General features: G+C 37.4%; 1 protein-coding gene across 1 annotated transcript in view; it reads left to right on the top strand.

Annotated features, from left to right (window-relative positions):
* Positions 1 to 19,919, top strand: part of hmga2 (high mobility group AT-hook 2) — a 73,956-nt gene that overhangs the window by 47,270 nt on the left and 6,767 nt on the right. Inside the window, exon 4 of the mRNA XM_059325835.1 lies at positions 12,793 to 12,825. Within this exon, the coding sequence (XP_059181818.1) occupies positions 12,793 to 12,825 (33 nt within the window). The remainder of the gene's footprint in view (positions 1 to 12,792; positions 12,826 to 19,919) is intronic.

The following is a 19,919-nucleotide window of genomic DNA, read 5'->3' as shown; positions in this document are numbered from 1 at the left end:
TGGTAAAATTAAACATTGAAATTCCGGCAACCACAGCTGATGGTATTTTACCGTAAATTAAACAGATTTTTTTTTACAGTGTACTGCTCAAAAGTTTGGGGTCATTTAGAAATATCCTTATTTTTGAAAGAAAAGCACAATTAAAAATGTCTAGACATTTTTAATGTGGTAAATGATTATTAAAGCTGGAAATGGCTGATTTTCTTATGGAATATCTATTTTATATTGTCAGCAGCCATCACTCCTGTGTTCCAGTGGCACATTGTGTTAATCCACATTTATAGTGTTGAAAAGCTGATTGATCATTGAAGCACCTGAGCATTATGTTAGCACAACTGTTCTGAGCTGATTTGAGAAGCAACAAAATGATCCTTCCTCCGGCTTGTTGAGTATCTAGAGCAGGGGTCTCAAACTCAAATTACCTGGGGGCCGCTGGATAAAATGACTAAAAAAAGACACAAAATGAAGAAAAAAAACCCTAAATTACTTAAAAAAGACACAAAAAGACACAAAATGACGAAAAAAAAGACACAAAATGACTGAAAAAACACTCAATTACTTTAAAAAGACACAAAATTACAAAAAAGACACAAAAGGACAAAAAAAAAAAACAGAATTACCATAAAAACGAAACAAAATTATTTAAAAAAGACACAACATTATTAAAAAAGACACAAAATTATTTAAAAAAGACACAAAATGACAAAGAAGACACAAAATTACTAAAAAAAGACACAAAATGACCAAAAAAGACACAAAATTACAAAAAAGACACAACATGACCAAAAAATACACAGAATTACCAAAAAAGGTAATTAAAGGGACCTTCCACACACAACATGGTAAAGTGCCATTCATATAAAACTCACATTAAACTTTCATATATAGGTGGGGGCCACAAAATATCGTCACGAGGGCCGCAATTGGAGATTTGTACAGGTTAAAATTATTATTTCTACTCTTGTCAATGTCTTTACCATATTTTGATTCATTTGTAACTCAATCATGAACAAAACAGTTTGTTTTCATGGAAAACAACACAGACATTTTCTGGATGACCCTAAACTTTTGAGTGCGAGTGTATATCAGTCAGACAAGGCTAGAACTGTGATGAGCAGCTTTCCATAGATTGAGAGTGGTAGTGGATATTAACCCTCTGAAATCTTGGCCTATTATGTCTGTTAAAAAATCTGTTAAAAAATCTTTACCATGCCATGTTGGTATCAGTTTTTTTCAGTGTTACCTCACCTTTATGTCCTGATAATTAATTTGTAACTTTGACTTACTTGATCAAAATTTTGTACCCAATAGAAGCAAAGGAAAACATAAAATCTGATCTTAAAAATGTGTGTTTCAAAACACAGAATTTTAAATGTTGCAGATATGAATACAGGTTGCAAATATAACATATACGAGGTAAAATGAGGATAACATCTAGTTCTATATTTTGATACTAAATATATTTGACATTAGCTCCTGTTTTACTTGGCCGAATATCATCAAAAAAAATCTGGTATGGAGTTTCAAGCCAGAACTTTAGAGGGAAGCTGATGGCAAGGCTCGTCGTTGCTTTATTTTTATGTCTTCACGTCATAAAGAAGTCATGTGAAGGTGCTTTCATGGACTCAAGGGCTCATGAATTCTAATGTGTCTGCCGACCTTTGACCTTTTCACACCAATTGAGGCCATATTTTACTTTTAAATATTACTCCAAAACATTTTATTTTAGCACAGTCTTGCTCCTCTGAGCCTTTACAGAGGATACAGTGTGAAAGGGAGATTGCCATTAGGTTTTCTGAGCACATTTAGCTGCCTTTTGATTCCAATGAAGCCATAGTGTTTCCTGTAGCACCACCCTCAGGACAAACTGTCTTCTCCATGTTTTCATTTTACATCCCCAGCCCTATTGCTGGGTCCTTATTGTGTCATATTGTTCATCTAATACTTCATAATCAGGGGCACTGAGCATGGCAGCTAGCACATCTTACTTTACACTTTGCCTTGCACCCTTTTTTGCAAAAACAAGTGACCTTACCTATGACAGTGTGTAAGATAGAGGCTAATTGGTGCTATGTTCTGCCCTACAAAGCCAAACTGCAGTAACTACATTTTTGGTCAAAATTGAGTTATAACTAAAAATGAACTCCTTGATGTCTGTTTTATCTTGTTACAAAGTTTTAGATTTCAATTGTGTAAGTAATTGCACTTTCCAAGGTGTGCTTTGGATATATTTACACATTTAAATATAAAAAAAAGCAGTGCAGCCTTGTATTTCTTCATTGTGTTGAATAGTGAAGACAAGAATAATAGAAATTATAAATTTATTTTAAAGAGACATTATTATCTAGATAGTGACGGAGTAAAAAAGTTAGATAGAATGATATTAAGACTAAAATATAACATTACTTTATAATATTAAGTCTAAAATACACAAATCTTTGAATAGAGTTGTTAAACACTTTTAAATACACTGATAACAAAATCATAAATGTAGTTACTGCAGTTAGACTTTGTAAGGCAGTGTAGTTGAAACATACACTGCAAAAAAGGTGTGTCTAAAAACAAGATAAAAACACTAAGTCTGAGGGAAATGATCTTGCTGCATGGACAGATAATTTCACTTGACAAGATTTCTTAAATTAAGATGATTACATCTAGAAATAAGCATGTTGAACGCTTAAAATAAGTAATTAACTCTTAAAACAAGATAAATTATCTAACACTTCTAAATCTAAAGTTTTTTTTTTATCTTGGTAAGAAACAAATAATGGTCAGGTCACTCTGCTCGGGCCAGTTAATCGCTGCTTGCAGCTTTAATTTATCTTGTTTAGGAGTTAATTTCTTATTTTAACCCTCTGAAACCTTGGGCTATTATGTCCGTTAAAAAATCAGTTAAAAACTCTTAATTAATTTGTAACTTTGACTTACTTGATCAAAATTTTGTCCCCAAAAGAAACAAAGGAAAACATAAAATCTGATCTTAAAAATTTGTGTTTGAAAACACAGAATTTTAAAAGTTGCGGATATGAACACAGGTTGCAAATATAACATATAACAGGTAAAATGAGGATAATATCTACTTCTATATTTTTATACTAAATATATTTGACATTAGCTCCTGTTTTACTTGGGCGAATATCATCAAAAAAAATCTTGCATGGAGTTTGAAGCCAGAACTTCAGAGGGCAGCTGATGACAAGGCTTGTCGTCTTCATGTCATAAAGAAGTAATGTGAAGGTGCTTTGTATGGACTCTAGAGGGTTAAAGGGCTCATGACTCTAGAGGGTTAAGTGTTCAACATGCTTATTTCTAGTTTAATATTATTAATTATTTAATAATCTTAATTTAAGAAATCTTTTCAAGTGAAATTATCTGTCAATGCAGCAAGATCATTTCCCTCAGATTTAGTGTTTTTATCTTGTTTTTAGACACACCTTTTTTGCAGTGTGCAGCCCTAATAAGCAACAAGCCAGCGCAACCAGCAACTACCATTATCTGCAAGCCACTTTAGAGAAAAACAAGCCCATATTCGCTTGTATTAAGCAGACTTGGCAACCCCGGTGATGAGATCAGCTACTGCGGTGTAGGAGAGAGCAGCTCAGTGATAGGTGGGCTTTTGTGAATGGTGGCCTGTACACGGGGCTCAGCAGAGTGGAGGCATTTCCCTCTTTGATCAGAGGAAGACTTCAGGAAAGGAGTTGCTGGGTGGTTGCCGGGCTGAGAGCCTGTAGCGCTGCATTCTTGGAGCAGCAGAGGGATTGGGTTTCAGCTGAGATGGGGTCCCCACCATGCTGCTCCTACTTTTAGTCCTACTTACCAGTGGCGGTTCTACACAGGGGCCTACAGGGGCCACTGCCCCTGTGAAGAAGCCCTTGGCCCCTGCTGTGGCCCCTGTGTCAAATTAATAATAAAATGATCAATTTATAACAATGAACGTCGGAACAATTCTTACCTATTTTTTGTTTATACAATATCTCATTGTACACAAAAGGAACCCAGAATGTGTCCATTGTATAATAGTTTAATAGCGCAATAAAAGCTAAATATAAAGATCATTCTCACTGTACTGCACTTTCAAAATAAAAAAAGTAATTGTTTCACAAAAATGAGAAATGTCATTGTCGTACAAAAATAACTGTTAATGTTGGTAAGTCTCAGTGTTTCAATCAATGTAGTTCTTCCAAATATGAGAATTTTAGCTAAAATAAAGGTTTTGAATGCTTAAATATAATTTTTGACGATTTTTAATGTGCCCCTCTGATTAAACACTGGCCCCTCCTTGGCCCCCACAGTAAAATTGGTCTAGAACCACCACTGCTACTTACCTATGGAAGGCAAGGCAAGGCAAGGCAAGGCAAGGCAAGGCAAGCCAAGCCAAGGCAAGGCAAGGCAAGGCAAGTTTATTTGTATAGCACAATTCAACACAAGGTGATTCAAAGTGCTTTACATAAACATTAAAAACAGGAAGACACAATTGAAAACAGTAAAAACAGTCAATTAAAGCAGGGGAATAGAAATAAAAATACAAATAAGATAAAATAAGATACAGCAGGATAAGAAAATAGATAAAATAATAAAAAGCACAAGTCAAAACATTGCATAGTTAAAAAGTAAGGGCAGTAGAGTACAGCAGATTTTGACCCTTAGTAAATTTTACATATATTATTTACGCATATTTTAATAGAAATTATGTGTTATTTAACTCCACTTATAAAATACATGAAAGTTCAACATATATTGTCAGAATTATGACAATCTTATTTTATTTCATCCAAATTTCAATTTTTTTTGTCAGTTTTTTGACTGTTCATTCCATCCTTATGATTCTGGTTGACAGAATCTGAGCAGTGTGTACTTGTGTTGTATTGTTTGTATCATATTAAAGTTGGTGGTCTACACATCTTGTGGTTCTCTAAAAAAAGGTACAATTTCAACATTTTAATTGATTTGAAAGAGTAAAATATATTTGAAAAACATATACAATTTATTTAGGGTCATTTGAAGTGGGTTTAATTGGATTTACTAAGAAAATTTTAGTAAAATGAACTCAAAATAATTGAGAAATAATTACATAATATCATTTTAAAAATTTACTGAAAAAAGTCCAGTCAACATAATAAAAATATCTAGATTCAAATAAAATTATTTCGTGCAACCACTTGTTCATTCAACAAAACATTTTTTTGAGTGTACGCTGCAGCTGCAGTAAACAATAGTGTTTGTAGTCCTGATTTAAAGGAGCTGACCGTTTGGACAGACCTCAGATCTACAGGTAGTTTGTTCCACAGGTGAGGAGCATAATAACTGAAAGCTGCCTCACCCCGCTTAGTTCTTGTTCTTGGGAAGAACGCAACAAGCCAGTTCCAGATGACCTAAGGGGTCTGGATGCTTCATAGAGAGGTAGCAGATCAAGCATGTCATTTGGTCCGAGACCATTCAGTGCTTTGTAGACCAGCAGTAAGATTTTAAGATCTATCTATCTATCTATCTATCTATCTATCTATCTATCTATCTATCTATCTATCTATCTATCCATCCATCCATCCATCCATCCATCCATCCATCCATCCATCCATCCATCCATCCATCCATCCATCCATCCATCCATCCATCCATCCATCCATCCATCCATCCATCCATCCATCCATCCATCCATCCATCCATCCATCCATCCATCCATGGAATGGCTGTAGGGCAGAGCAGCGGGCCTACTAGTGATTCATAGTGTTAGGCCCAGGCAACATCAAAGAGCTGCCAGAGCTTGTGAAAGACAATGCTGCCATTCCTCTTTTGTGGTATGGATTGGGGAGGGGGCTGCTTTGGGCCATGGGGGGAGCGGCTTCTCTACTTAAAGGGATTGAGTTTCACTGATGGTTATTTTGGAATACTTTGTCCCAGATGCACCACAACTGCAGTTGTAGATTTTACTGTCAGACTGTTAACACCGAGGACTCGCCATCTTTTTTCTTTATGGTCGCTGTAATTAAATTCAGTTGTGGAACTGTTGTTACTTTCATTTATTTGGAGGTAGTGTTGAGAAATGCATTGAGGAAACCTTTAAAATTAAATTATTAAAGTCCTCACCAAGGTTATAATAGTTTTAGATTATTCATAAGTTTTATTTTGTTTTCAAATTCAGGTAGTTTTAAGTTTGCTAGTTTTAGATAGTTTTTATTTTTTGCTGCTAAACCATGACAGAAAAAGACCGTAAAATGAGAAATTAGTTAATTCAGTTTCAGTAACAATGAAACATCGTAAATGTATATATCAGCCAAAACAGTATTTTTTACAGTTTAAAAAAAAAAAAAAGCATTACTCCACTGTAAAATACACTGGCACCTTGTTTGTAACAAAATTATACTGTAATATATAAGCAAGACATCCCTGTAAAAATACTTTTTCTCACTGTTAAATGTACTAAACACCATATCTTTAAAATATGTATATATATATATATATATATATATATATATATATACTGCAATATTTAATGGTAAAATCTTTGATTTATGCAGCGTTTATGAAGTATTTTCTTGTCAATTATATGGCAGAACAGCGTTTCTTTTGACGGAAAAACTTTTTATTTTTTATGGTTAGATATGGAATAAAATGGCAATCTTAAATGTGAAATCAACAGTCATTTTACCGTAACATTAGAAAAAGTTGCAATGTATTTATTTTGGTAAAGTTCTGCCAACCACAGCTGCCGTTTTTTAACCGTAAAAACAACAGGATCTTTTTTTTTTTTTACAGTGTATAATATATGGATGTATAAGCTATGGATGACTTATTATTTATTTAACTTTATTTATGGTGACACAAAACATAACATGTGGTTGACAGACTAAATGAACAGTACAGTATAAAGCAGAACATGAGTGTAAAGGAGTGGGACAGAGGGAGTTCCAGGAGAAGTGGTCTAGCACCCACCTGGCCCACAACAAAGGAGGGGAGAGTTCTCCAGAAGGCTCTGCATCCTCCTCTCAGTGTGCACTAGTGTCCAAATTCTTATTTCACTGCTGCTTGCATTCCTCATGCAGGACTCATCCGGTGTTGACATGGTCTCCATTACTGTGTTTGAGCCTACTGACATTCCAGCCGGAGCTGGCACAGAAAACACCAGCTGTTTGAACTGATCTGTGGTGGGTGTGAGGGGTTAGGGACATGGTACTCTCTTCTTAGGGCCAGCAGCTGGCCGGGCTTACGAGCACCAGGGACTCCACATTTTCCTTTTACATTCTCAGAGCTAATGGAGTGCTCAGCTGTTCAGCTCTGGTCCCGAGCTTCTTCCTGTGCAGTTGTGAGCCTGTTTAGGACCTCCTCCACCCCCCACTGTTTAAAGCCAACGTAATATATCAGTGAAATGCAAACCCAGGTTGTATCGACATGCCTCTCTGCACTTTTAGAGAGCCTACAAAGATTTTGTAGATTTTGGGTTATTGGATGGCAATTGGATAGTGCTTGACAACATGAGAGTACAGGTGCAAATGCACCAAAATGCTTGCATTGTTATCTGATTGGCAAACCCACCGGTTTGGGCGGCTGTGGCTCAGTTGGTAGAGCGGTCGTCTTCTGATCGGAGGGTTGGTGGTTCGATCCCTGACCATCGCAGCCTACATGCCGAAGCATCCTTGAGCAAGATACTGAACCCCAAATTGCTCCCGATGCTGCGTTCATCGGTGTGAGAATGAATTCCCAATGGTGGCAGGTGGCACCATTTAGGGTAGCCTCTGCCACCAGTATGAATGTGTGTGTGTGAAAGGGTGAATGAGCGCAGTCTGTAGAGTAAAGCGCTCTGAGTGGCAAAATGACTAGAAAAGCGCTATATAAGTGCAGGTCCATTTACCGTTTACCGGTCAGGGACGTATTGTGAGCACATTGAACACGTGTGAATGCAATTTCCATGCAGCAACAATGTAAAAGTCCCTTTAGAGAAATGAAAAAATAAAAACAATCAGAGGCAGCCTGGTGTGGTGTTAGTGCTGGGTGGTGCAGGTTCACAAGCGAGAGCGGCTGGTATTGGTGAACCTGCATCTCAACATGGATGTCAATGTGGACACTGGAAACACATATTAATACCAGGCGTAAATATAATGAATACATCATAAAATCATAGAATCTAGATGCAAGAAAAATGTCAGGTGTAAATGGGACCTACACAGACTTTCTCGCTCGTTGTATTACATCAACTGACTTGCTGAGCACTAGGGCTGGGCGATATGGACCCAAAGTCATATCCCGGCTGAACATCGATATACGATATATATCCTGATATTTTTATCGCAAAGTGAGAGCAAATGTTCAGTCAAAGCCAAAATATGACATGTCACATGAAACCGTTTAATTAAGTGAACATAAATACTGTATAATAACAGGAGTACCTTTAAAAAAAATCAAAGCTCCATAATGTGCACATTTAAATAAAAAAAATACCTTAAATAAAAATAGCCTATGAAATAAAATAAGCCAATCTCTTTGCAAAATACATTTATTTATATGAGAAAAGAATAACGAACATTACAAAAGAACTAAATATGACAAACCGTAGTAAGAGCAGTATTTATTTATAAAGAAATAAAGAAAATTTGAACTATATCGATATGCGATATGGTCTAATTCCACATTATATTTAAAAATATATTGATATTTCTTTTATATTGATATATCACCCAGCCCTACTGAGCACTCACTCTGATAATATTGCAGCTGATGGGTTTGCCTTAGAGTTGGTTGAAACCCCTCTGCATGTCATACAAACGCTAAGAGCTGCCTTGTACATTAGATTTGATACTTTACTTAAAACACACAAGCACACAATAAAGTGGAGCAGCCTCTAAAACATCAAGGTATGTGTATCAACATGACATGTTGTCGGTGTTGTTTCACCTGTTTCATTTGTAATTTGGTCACCCACCGCTGTGCCAAAGAGGGAGGAGAGCTGTAGTAGAAGGTGCGTCAAGTCAGAAGTACCACAGCACTTGCCTGTGCTATTTTCATATCAAGAGATGCAAGCATTTAAAAAAAAAATTATATATTAATACTTAACTGCTAGATCTATAACTGAAACGCACACACACACACACACACACCCACACACACACACAAACACACACACACACACACACACACACACACACACACACACAGGGGTACCATCATTGTCGTTGTTTAATGTTCACTCCGTCTGTCTATGTCACTGTATTGTATTATTGCACTATTTGTCGGTCTGTCCACATCACTGTATTGTATTATTGCACAATAATACAAAATTATAAAAAATCTTGTAAAATGAATGTGACTGATTGCTCGTGCTCAGTGTTGTTTATTACTTTATCCATTTCTATCTTATTGGCTTGTCCTGTTTGTTGTTGTAGTAACTCTTGCTGAAAGATTGAGTCGTGTCTGTCATTGAGTGTAAAAGTGCCAAAACAATAAATATATTGCTCATAAATGCAATCACGAAAAAAAACAAACAAAAAAAACAAACAGATGCAAGCACAAACAAGCCCCATTCACAATCTTACTGACACCTTGGTGGATAATATCTCAACTAATTGAACTTCATAATGAATTCCCAACTGATTCTATTTAAAGAGTTTGTACATGTGACTTTGGTGAGAATGATTGTCATCCAAATAAGACATCCACACAGTCACAGTGTGCCAAGATTGTGAAGTGTGAGAGGCAGCTGCATCCTCTATATACGTCATGCAGCATAACTGTGTTGTAGCCAGAATGCTCCTGTGGTGTGCTGCTGCTTCTGTTTGGCTCTTTGCCTGCAATCATTAAACTGTTTAATGACTCTGTTACTGACCAGGCTGAAGGCAGGTTCAAATCTCTATGTGTATGTGATCTCAGCACTGTAGACCAGTAGTTCTCAACCTTTTTGAGTCGCAACCCCCAATTTAACATGCATGTTGTCCATGATCCCCGCTCACTGAACACAATCGCACGCACACAGAATCTATATTTATATATTTTTTTTATATTTTATTGTTACTTTTATTCTAAGTCCTTTGCTATAAGTTTAAAGGTCCATTCTGACCTCCTGAGTGTTTAACAGTCAGCTTCAAGCCAGAGACTCCTTGGAAAGTAAGAACTTGATTCTTTGGGATTTGTCAGAAAAGACACAAAATTACCCAGAAAAGAATCAAACTGACCAAAAAATGACACAAAATGATCAAAAAATTACATAAAATTAAGCAAAAAAGGACTCAAATCGACCAGAAAATACACAAAATGACAAAAAAAAGACACAAAATGGCCCAAAAAAGAAACAAAATGACAAAAAAAGACACAAAATGACAAAAAAGGAAAAAAATGACTAAAATAGAAAGAAATTGACCACAAAATGATCAAAATGGCCAAAAAAGACACAAAATGACCAAAATAACCACAAAAAGACACAAAATAACCACAAAAAGACACAAAATGACAAAAAAAAGACACAAAATGACAAAAAAAGACAAAACGACCAAATAGACTAAAACACATTAACACATAAACACCTTTACACAGTGGAGACAGAGCTGACTTCCAAAATGATTTGGCAACCCCCAGAAATCATCTCGCGACCCCAATTGGGGTTGGGACCCCAAGGTTGAGAAAAGCTGCTGTAGAGTACCAATAAAACTGGGTCAATAACACATGGACAGAAATATCAGATATTGTCAAATGTATATATGTTTGTTGGGGTTCCTCTGGGGCTATGACAGTAGGCTTTTAGTAGAGCCCAACCTCGATAGAAACTTTTGTTTTCAGTTCATCAAACTTCATTGTATCATTTTGGTAGCTTAAAAATGTCTTGTTCTGTGTTCATTTGGACTAAAAAATATTTTAAGGAGTCAGCTGTTCATTTTGTAATAACAATTGTCGGTAACACTTTACAATAACCAACTAAGTGATGTTTATAGATGGTTTATAAACCAATTATTAACCATTTACAATGTGGTATACATATTTAATCTTTAAATGTTTTCAACCAATTTCTTAAAGGTATATGAATAATTTAAAAATCATTAACATACTTAATATGGTGTTAAAAATGTTATAATGAGTACAACTAAAACTATTAATAAACTATTAGTTATAATTTAATTGTTTGTTAATGGTAAATTAACTAGAAACTTACATTAAAATACCATCTATTTGCCATTTATAAATTATGTAGTTAGTTAAACATTAATAAATTATGTTTTTACCATTCTAAATGGCCTATAAATGGTTTATAAATGATGATTAAACATTAATAAACTATCTGTTTTTTTATAAATGATGCTTATTGTAAAGTGTTACCCAATTGTCCCTTGCTAACCAAGCTAGCAAGCTAACAGTCATGTTACCTGATGACTAAGGATAATTCTGGCTCCAGATGGATTACGCGCATGCTGTAGTTTGGAGGGGAAAAAAAAATCTACATGGCAGTGAGCAAAAACCAAAATGCTGACGGTTATAAAGTTGAATTTGAGGCTTCAAAACCAATGGTAGACATCATAGGGCTGGGCAATATATATCGTTACAAAAGATATATCTATATATTTTTAAATGTGATATGGAATAAGACCATATCTTATATATTGATATAGTTTAATTTTTTTTTTGTTATATATAAATGCTGCCCTTACTAGGGTTTGTCATATTTAGTTCATTTATCATGTTTGTTATTCTTTTCTCATATAAATATATTTATTTCAGAAAAAGATTGGCCTATTTTATTTCATAGGCTATTTTTATTTAAGATATTTTTTTAAATTAAATATGCACTTTATGGAGCTTTGATTTTTTTATTTGTTTAAAAAGGTACTTCTGTTATTATTCAGTATTTATGTTCACTTAAACAAACAGTTTCAATAAAACTACTTGTGACATGTCATATTTGACTTTGACTGAACATTTGCATCGCTTTGCAATAAAAATATAGCCTAGATATATCGGGATATGACTTTTGGTCCATATCGCCCAGCCCTAAGACTACACCCACTATTTCCTTATATTGCATTGACTAGATCCTTGTAATTGCTGGTAGGTGTGAATGTGTGTGCGAATGTCTATATGAGTAAGTAACATGGACCCATAAATTCCACTTTTCTTCATACTGGAGACATCAGTTATGTTTTCCAGTGATGGACTACCGGCAGAATTGAGTTACTGGCCTGATAGACAGCTATTCCAGCACCCTCCAGCATATCCTATGAGGAGGGACATGGACTGACAAATACTTTGTAAAGTTCCAGGCTCAGGTTTTGGTTATTATTGGACTATTTTTAAAAGCAAAAGAAATGTCTTTTTCTTCCTGTGCCATGTGTCATGTGTTGCAAGTAGATACACAATCTCACTATGGCCATTGTGTTGCATTAGCGGGAAGAAGACAATTTATTGTAGTGAATAAAATAAAGCAAGAATTATAGCTTGAGTGAATTATAGTCACTCATGTCTTAAATAATATATCTTAAAAAGGCCTGTACAGAGGTGAATTTATCACACCTAACTGGGCAACTGTCAGATTTCAGGTGGTCATCAATCTCACTGGACTCTCAATAGACCAATTACTGCAGATGTAGTTACTGTACATTGTTTTAAACTGAGTCAGGACGCACTGTGCATTTCACATTACCCCCTGTGCTACTCTTGTTTGTCACTTTCATTTCCTGTCAAATCGTGACCCAGTCAGGCTTATATTTCTGTCTAGCCACCATATGGCATATTTGTTTAATGACCACCAAAAACTGTCCTTCTTGTTAATTATACCAAGTGAAGGAACAACACTAACCTCTTCCTTCTGCTCTCTTGCAGCCGCAGCAAGTTGTCCAGAAAAAGCTTGTTAAGGTAAGATCTTACGGATTGCACAAAAACGCAATAACACACACACACACACACACACACACACACACACACAATAACACACAATAACACACACGCACACACTTCTAGACTGGAGCTACAACACAAGGCTGCCAAATACTGTGTTTAGATCATCTCAGCTTTGTAAGTCTTTGAATTTCCTGTCTTAGGCACGTGTGACTCAAATATAGCACTTGCTGTGGTTTTCCTATCATTAATGTAGAACAACTTTTAACAGCTAAAGGGCTAGCTCGCTATTGCTGTCTGCTTATCAACTCCTGAATCACAACATAAATGAAGGCATAAATTAAGGCTTGCTAGCTAAGCTAACTACACTAGCAGCCAGAAACCAACATCCGTAATCTATTGTGCATTTCATAATGTACACTAATAATATCTTGTTGTGGTAAACTTTCTTGAATGAGCAGTGGTGAAGGTCACTATAGGCGCCTTTCCATTAGGTACTATTCCCTCTAGTGAGCCGTTATGGGTGTGGCTTGGGAGAGCAACCCGTTCTCATTCCCAAAGCGCAATATACCGACGATTTGTCACACCCCTAGACGTATCATGCTGACGCAAAGGGTACCCTTCCACGTCTGTGTGAAACGCTCTGGGTTCTCAATTGACTCCAATATAAACCCGCTCGCGGCGCTGAGAAACGCTTAGAGCAGAGGCTACAGCCGTCTATTCACTCCAATAATATCCCGACCACGGCCCTACATGACGCTGCGAGCGACAATCTGATTGGAGAACCCAGGACCCTGTGCACGGAAGTATTTTCTCACTATTTTAAGGATTTCTTTTAATGACATCATCAACATTTCTCAACACAAACACATCAAAGTCTCACTGATAATTCAACAATAAAATAGCTTCATGTTGTGGCTCTCAGTATCATTTTTTTTTCCCTTCGATTCTGAGAAATAAACTTTTATTCGTTTGTTTTGGATAGCGGAAAGGCCTACATTACCCACAATCCTCAACAACAGTTGCTACGGCAATCCGCTGGCGGACATTTCTCTCATTTTTTGTGAAAAAAATCAATATTTTGACTTTGATTTTATGTATAAATTTTGTCTGTAGAGTGGAATTTACGGCCTGGAGCGCAGTTTTCAAATGTATTTTTTGACAATTTATTCTCTCCCTCTACACTCTGGCGATGATGTCACACACTGTGACATGAACATTCCGTGCAATACACACCCATATTATCAGAAATTCTCCAAAAATGATCATGGTCATTGAACAGGGATTGATAAAAAACTATATGACCTATCAAAACATGGATTAATACACCGATACACAAGACTTGTGTCTTAGTAGACGTTTAAAAATCTCAAATTATTGCTCTTTTTCGCTCATTTTTTGTCGGCCGTCCCATTCATTTCAATGCAAAATTTTGGGCAGTTTTTCTGCCCAAAATTCATATTCTGTAGAGAAAAGTAATAGCACACCGATCCCGATCAAACCGCACGTTTTGATATATAATTTGTCCTGCAACTCATCAAGTATAACAGTAGAACCGAGCACTGGTCCCTACAGCTATTGCTGTATGGGACCAGTGCTCGGTGCGATTGCACCGATGCCCTAATTAGGAGTCAGGGGCCATTGCCCAGGGACAATTTAACATGTGGAGATGGGAATTGAATGACCAACCCTGTGATTTTTGGACAATTTCCTCTACCTCCTCATCCTAATATACAAATGCCCCAAACTATGACCAAGGTGCTCTTGGGTTAAAGTCAGTTTCACATGAAGTTATGTGCTATCACACTGTGGTGACAGAAGAACATGACTATGTTTGATGTGATTGTGTTGTCCTCCAAACATAACAGCAAAACAAGTTTGCCATTCACCTCGTTTGCCATTGCAAAACAGATGAGATAATTATCCTAACCACGAGAGCAGGGGTCTCAAACTCGCGACCCGTGAGCCAATTGTGGCCCTTGTGACGATATTTTGTGGCCCCCACCTTGATATGAAAGTTTCATGTGAGTTTTATATGAATGGCACTTTACCGTGTTGTGTGTGGAAGGTCCCTCTTTTTTGGTAATTTTGTGTCTTTTTTTGGTTATTTTGTCTTTTTTTGGTCATTTTGTGTCTTTTTTGAGTAATTTAGTTTTTTTAAAAATAATTTTGTGTATTTTTTGGGTAATTTAGTGTTTTTTTGGTCATTTTGTGTCTTTTTTGGGTCATTTTGTGTCTTTTTTTTAGTAATTTTGTGTCATTTTTTTGGTCATTTTGTATCTTTTATAAGTAATTTAGTTTTTTTCTGTAATTTTGTGTGTTTATTTTAGTAATTTTGTGTCTTTTTTGGGTAATTTTGATACTGCCTCCAGCGGCCCCCAGGTAATTTGAGTTTGAGACCCCTGCACTAGAAGTATATAAGTATATAAATATAAGTTATTCCAATTTTTTTCATGTGTTGTGGGTCATGTATTTTTAGTGTCTTGTGTGTACTGGCTTTGTCATCAGTTTGAGGGATGGAAAGATGCTTCCCAGAAGCTTGGAACATCCATATAATTTAGTTTCTGTCACAGAATACCTGCATGGCGCTGAAGCTTACACCAGAGCTGGCTTTTTCTTATAAAAGGTTTGGCCAGATGAGAACTGTGGCACAAGTTACATCTATAAATACAGGAGTGGCTTTTGCATGACAAAGATGAGCTGAGACATGAGATATCCTCTTCGAGAGAAATTCCTGAAGTGCTGTTCCTCCATATCTGACTGTTCATATGCTGCAGATAATTAGATGCTGTTTTGTGCTGCTGGTGTGAGCACCTACATCAGAGGGAGAATGAAAGCAGAATGGTAATAAGTGAGTGCAACATGACACAGGACCCCCACCCCCAGCATTCCCTCACACTCCAGGAATCCACCAGCCTCCCTCTGTTCACTGGTGCGGGCCACTTCTTGGTGTGAATGCATAACTCGGCTCTGATTTGTGGCTGTGTGGGAACAGGGCTGAGGTAGTTGGGAGGCGCTGTGAGGCCCTGTGAGCTGCAAGCCATAAAAATGTCATTTAGCTCTCCCACTTTGATAGGCTGCTTTATCTCAGCCCCACCAATACTAGCCCGTACAAAACCTCAAACCCCTTTCATTCCAGTGCTTGGGGTGGGGTGGGGTGGATACATGACCAAACAGAAAGCTACAACTTTACACATGCACAAAGCACTGCTCCCCATTGAAGTTTCCACTACTGCTACCAATCTGGTCTGCTATTTTTCCGTGCTCCGGTGTTCCTTTTTTCCCCCAACAGTCTGAATATCTCTCCTCATTGATGGCTCAGCCAAACTAAGGCTAATGAACAGTGAGGATGACAGAAGAAGAAGAGTCAGCTACAACAGGCCCTGTTAAAACCTGGTATTGACATGCATCTTGGGTGATCCGATCACAAGTGGACAGCTCTAAATACCAGTGTGAATACACCAAGACACATTGAGATCGGACTGCCCAGAACAAATCTGTAGGTGGTCTGGGCAGCATAAGACCACCTGGTACTAATACTGTGTTCACCAAGAGACGCATTTCCACTATTTTGCCATTGCGAAGTCAGGCTATCTTCAAGCCACCCGTCGTAAATGGCCTCGGACCTCAAGCAAGGGATAACAAAGAGAAACATGCCGACAGCCCAGCATTTTTGCCCTAAAACCTACCAATTTGTCGCCTCGGTGTAAATGTCACCCACACGAACAAACTTGGCAAAGTAACTTAAGTCATACTGGACTTAGGTCCCGTTTACACGAGGACGCTTTCAGGTAAAAACGACAAAATATTTTATGGGAAGTGCCTTTCGTTTAGAAGGTGACGGTGTTCTTGGGGCTAAAAAACGCAAAAATGTGAAACCACCCTCCAGAGTGTAAAACTGTAATCCGCTCCGCCGTAGCGTGTCCGTCTACACTGCCAAGACACAAAACTCTGCTCAGATCTGATCACGTCGCGTACGCGTTTACGTCACATCCATGCTCCAGTACAGGGAAATAAATAAACATGTGGGATTATTTCCATGCGTCGGACCTTCAAGCTGCTCTGGCAGCTCTAATAAACTTACAGGAGTCTTTCCACCAAATCTACAGGATATGAACAGATAGTATTAGTGAACAGAGAAGGATCTGTAATTACCTCTATCACATTTTGGATGCACCAATTGGTGGGAGGCGAGCCATACGGCTTTGGACGAGACCTGGGAGATCTAGTGGATGGTGGAGAACTTTGTGGAAGGAGTAGCTGATGAAAATGCGTGGCGTGAAAACTTCCACATGCCCAAAGATGCTCTTATCGCTTTAAGTGATGCCGTCTGGCATGCATACCCAATCCAATTCACACACTTTTGCGTCACCGTATGCAGCAGACTTCCTCCTGAAAAAGCTTGTCTAAACTCGGAATAAAAAGTGAAGATGCGACGCCACTTTTGCGTCTTCTCTTCAGGCCGTCATCATGTAAACGTAGCCATAGTATGCTAAGATTTGTTCAGGGGAATCAATTAACCATGACCTGACCATAGAGTCCTGGTTGATATCTTCCACGGCACATTATATTTCGAAACCCCAATAATCAAAAAAAAAGTCCCTTTGGACTGAAAGCCCATTAGACAGATGACCTGAACCCCTGAAACCAAAATCATACTGCTCCGAATGGCCCGTTGATAAAAAAAAAAAAAATACAGTGGAGTTGTTGGGGACAAAGACAACTGGTTTAATATTTTTTGCTAATTTTAGCAAATCTAGGCTCCAGATTACGCAGATGATTCAGTTCAGTTCAGTTCAGTTCACTTTATTGTCAAGTATGCCACATAAACACATGACACAAATGAAATTGCTGTCCTCTCGGACCCACGGTGCAAACAAGCAAAAAAAACAGACAGACACTCAAACAGACATTCAAATAGTGCAAACAAGAGGTAGATAGTGCAAAAATATATATATAAATAATAATAAAGTGAAATGTGCAGTCCCTGAATCAGTGATGTTAGTAGTGGTGGGAGGGAGATGTGGCAGGGGGCCGAGGAGGGAAGAGGGGCAGAGCAGGGAGGAGATGATACTCTAAATCAAGACGTACTACTTTGTATGTCAATCCGGCTGATATTTAACTTAAGCTCTTCTGTGAACCAAATTAAATGAAGTAAAGTAAGATGTGAAACGTCACTGTATGGCAACTGAATTATAGGAAGTCTGTTTGGTAAATGGAGTGCACTTATATAGCGCTTTTATTCAAAGTGCTTTACACTACACACTATCCTCATTCACCCATTCACACACACATTCATACTGGTGGCAGAGGCTACCAGGGCAGACTGGTGCCACCATTGGGAATTTATTTACACACCGATGAACGCAGCATCAGGAGCAATTTGGAGTTCAGTATCTTGCACAAAGATACATACCTTCCGGTTACTGGACGAACGCTCTACCAACTGAGCCACAGCCTTGATCATTTTTTTATTTATTTTAAATGACTAATGAGTCAAATAAATTCAACTATTTCCAGCTGAAAACATCCATTATATGTTCTTACATTAAGTAGAGCCAAGTTTACATCTGCTCTCTCTGAAAGATAATTTATGATTTCTTACAATTCAAACGGACACTAACTCAGTGAACATGATTTAACATAATTTGGTATTCATTTTAGCTCCTTGTAAAGAGAAAGTGAATTAATGATGTTTATACATTTTTATAACTTCTGATTCATTTATCTGCCCAGATAGTGAGCAGAGCCTGAATTTATAGTATGAAATTAGGAAACAACAATAGGGTAGAGCTCAATGATAATTTTCATTGACTGAACCGTCTTTGTTCAAGAGATCTCTGGCTTTGGACTTGATTGTTCTCCTTTCTCTGGCTGTCCATTGACTCCCGGTCAAGGGCTTTGACCCCTTTGTAGGGGAAGGTAGGAACAGGGCCAAAAGGTTGGGAGTGAATTAATGAAATCAAACCCTAATCTTAAGGGGCAGCTTAACACCAGGTTGAAATGCAGTGTTTTCTACATTCTATGGTAGTTTCATGGCAGTTGCACCCAGGATAAGTTACTCTTTAAAGTGGGACTGTCTTTTATGGCTCAACTGGCAGATCATCTTACAAGAGTCTTTATGTCAAAAGGTGTCAGCACTTACCACAAACCATTCCACAAGTAGTATAATAGTACCTGAAGACAGCTATCACTTGTGACAGTTGTGGAGAACACCATATCAATGGGGTAGGTTATAGTCAAGCCACTGACAGTGAGAGATTGGTGTTGGGGGGGATTCAGATGAATAATATAATAGTCCATTAGGATTTTTTTTGCTTCAGAGACCAAGTGATGCCGCCTGGCATGCATACCCAATCCAATTCCACACAGTTTTGCGTCACCGTATGCATGCTGATTTCCTCCTGAAAAGGCTTGTCTAAACGTGAAATAAAAAGTGAAGACGTGACGCCACTTTTGCGTCTTCTCTTCAGACTGTCATCATGTAAACGCAGCCTTAGCATGCTAAGATTTGTTCAGGGAAATCACTTGACCATGATCTGACCATGGAGTCCTGGGTGATATCTTCAACGCCATATTATTTTTTCGAAACCCCAATAGTCCCACTGGACTGAAAGCCCATTAGACAGATGACCTGAACCCCTGAAAACAAAATCATACTGCTCCGAATTGGATTCAGATGAATAATATAATAGTCCATTAGTAAAAAAAAAAAGCTTCAGAGACCATTTAAAAAGAGTTTAGTTGTAGATATACACTACCGGTCAAAAGTTTTAGAACACCCCAACTTTTCCAGTTTTTTATTGAAATTCAAGCAGTTCAAGTCAAATGAACAGCTTGAAAGGGTACAAAGGTAAGTGGTGAACTGCCAGAGGTAAATAAAAAAAGGTAAGCTTAACCAAAACTGAAAAATAATGTACATTTCAGAATTATACAAGTAGGCCTTTTTCAGGGAACAAGAAATGGGTTAACAACTTAACTCTATGGAGTCTCTGGCTATTTTGTCCATTTTTAAATTCTTTTCATGTCTTTGTAAGTCATTTTGTGTCTTTTTTTAGTCATTTTGTGTCTTTTGGTGTCTTTTTTTGTCATTTTGTGTCTTTTTTTAGTCC

The sequence above is a fragment of the Centropristis striata genome, chromosome 22 (genome assembly GCF_030273125.1).
Source record: "Centropristis striata isolate RG_2023a ecotype Rhode Island chromosome 22, C.striata_1.0, whole genome shotgun sequence".
NCBI classification, from domain to species: domain Eukaryota; kingdom Metazoa; phylum Chordata; class Actinopteri; order Perciformes; family Serranidae; genus Centropristis; species Centropristis striata.
This window is presented reverse-complemented; position numbering and strand designations above follow the sequence as displayed.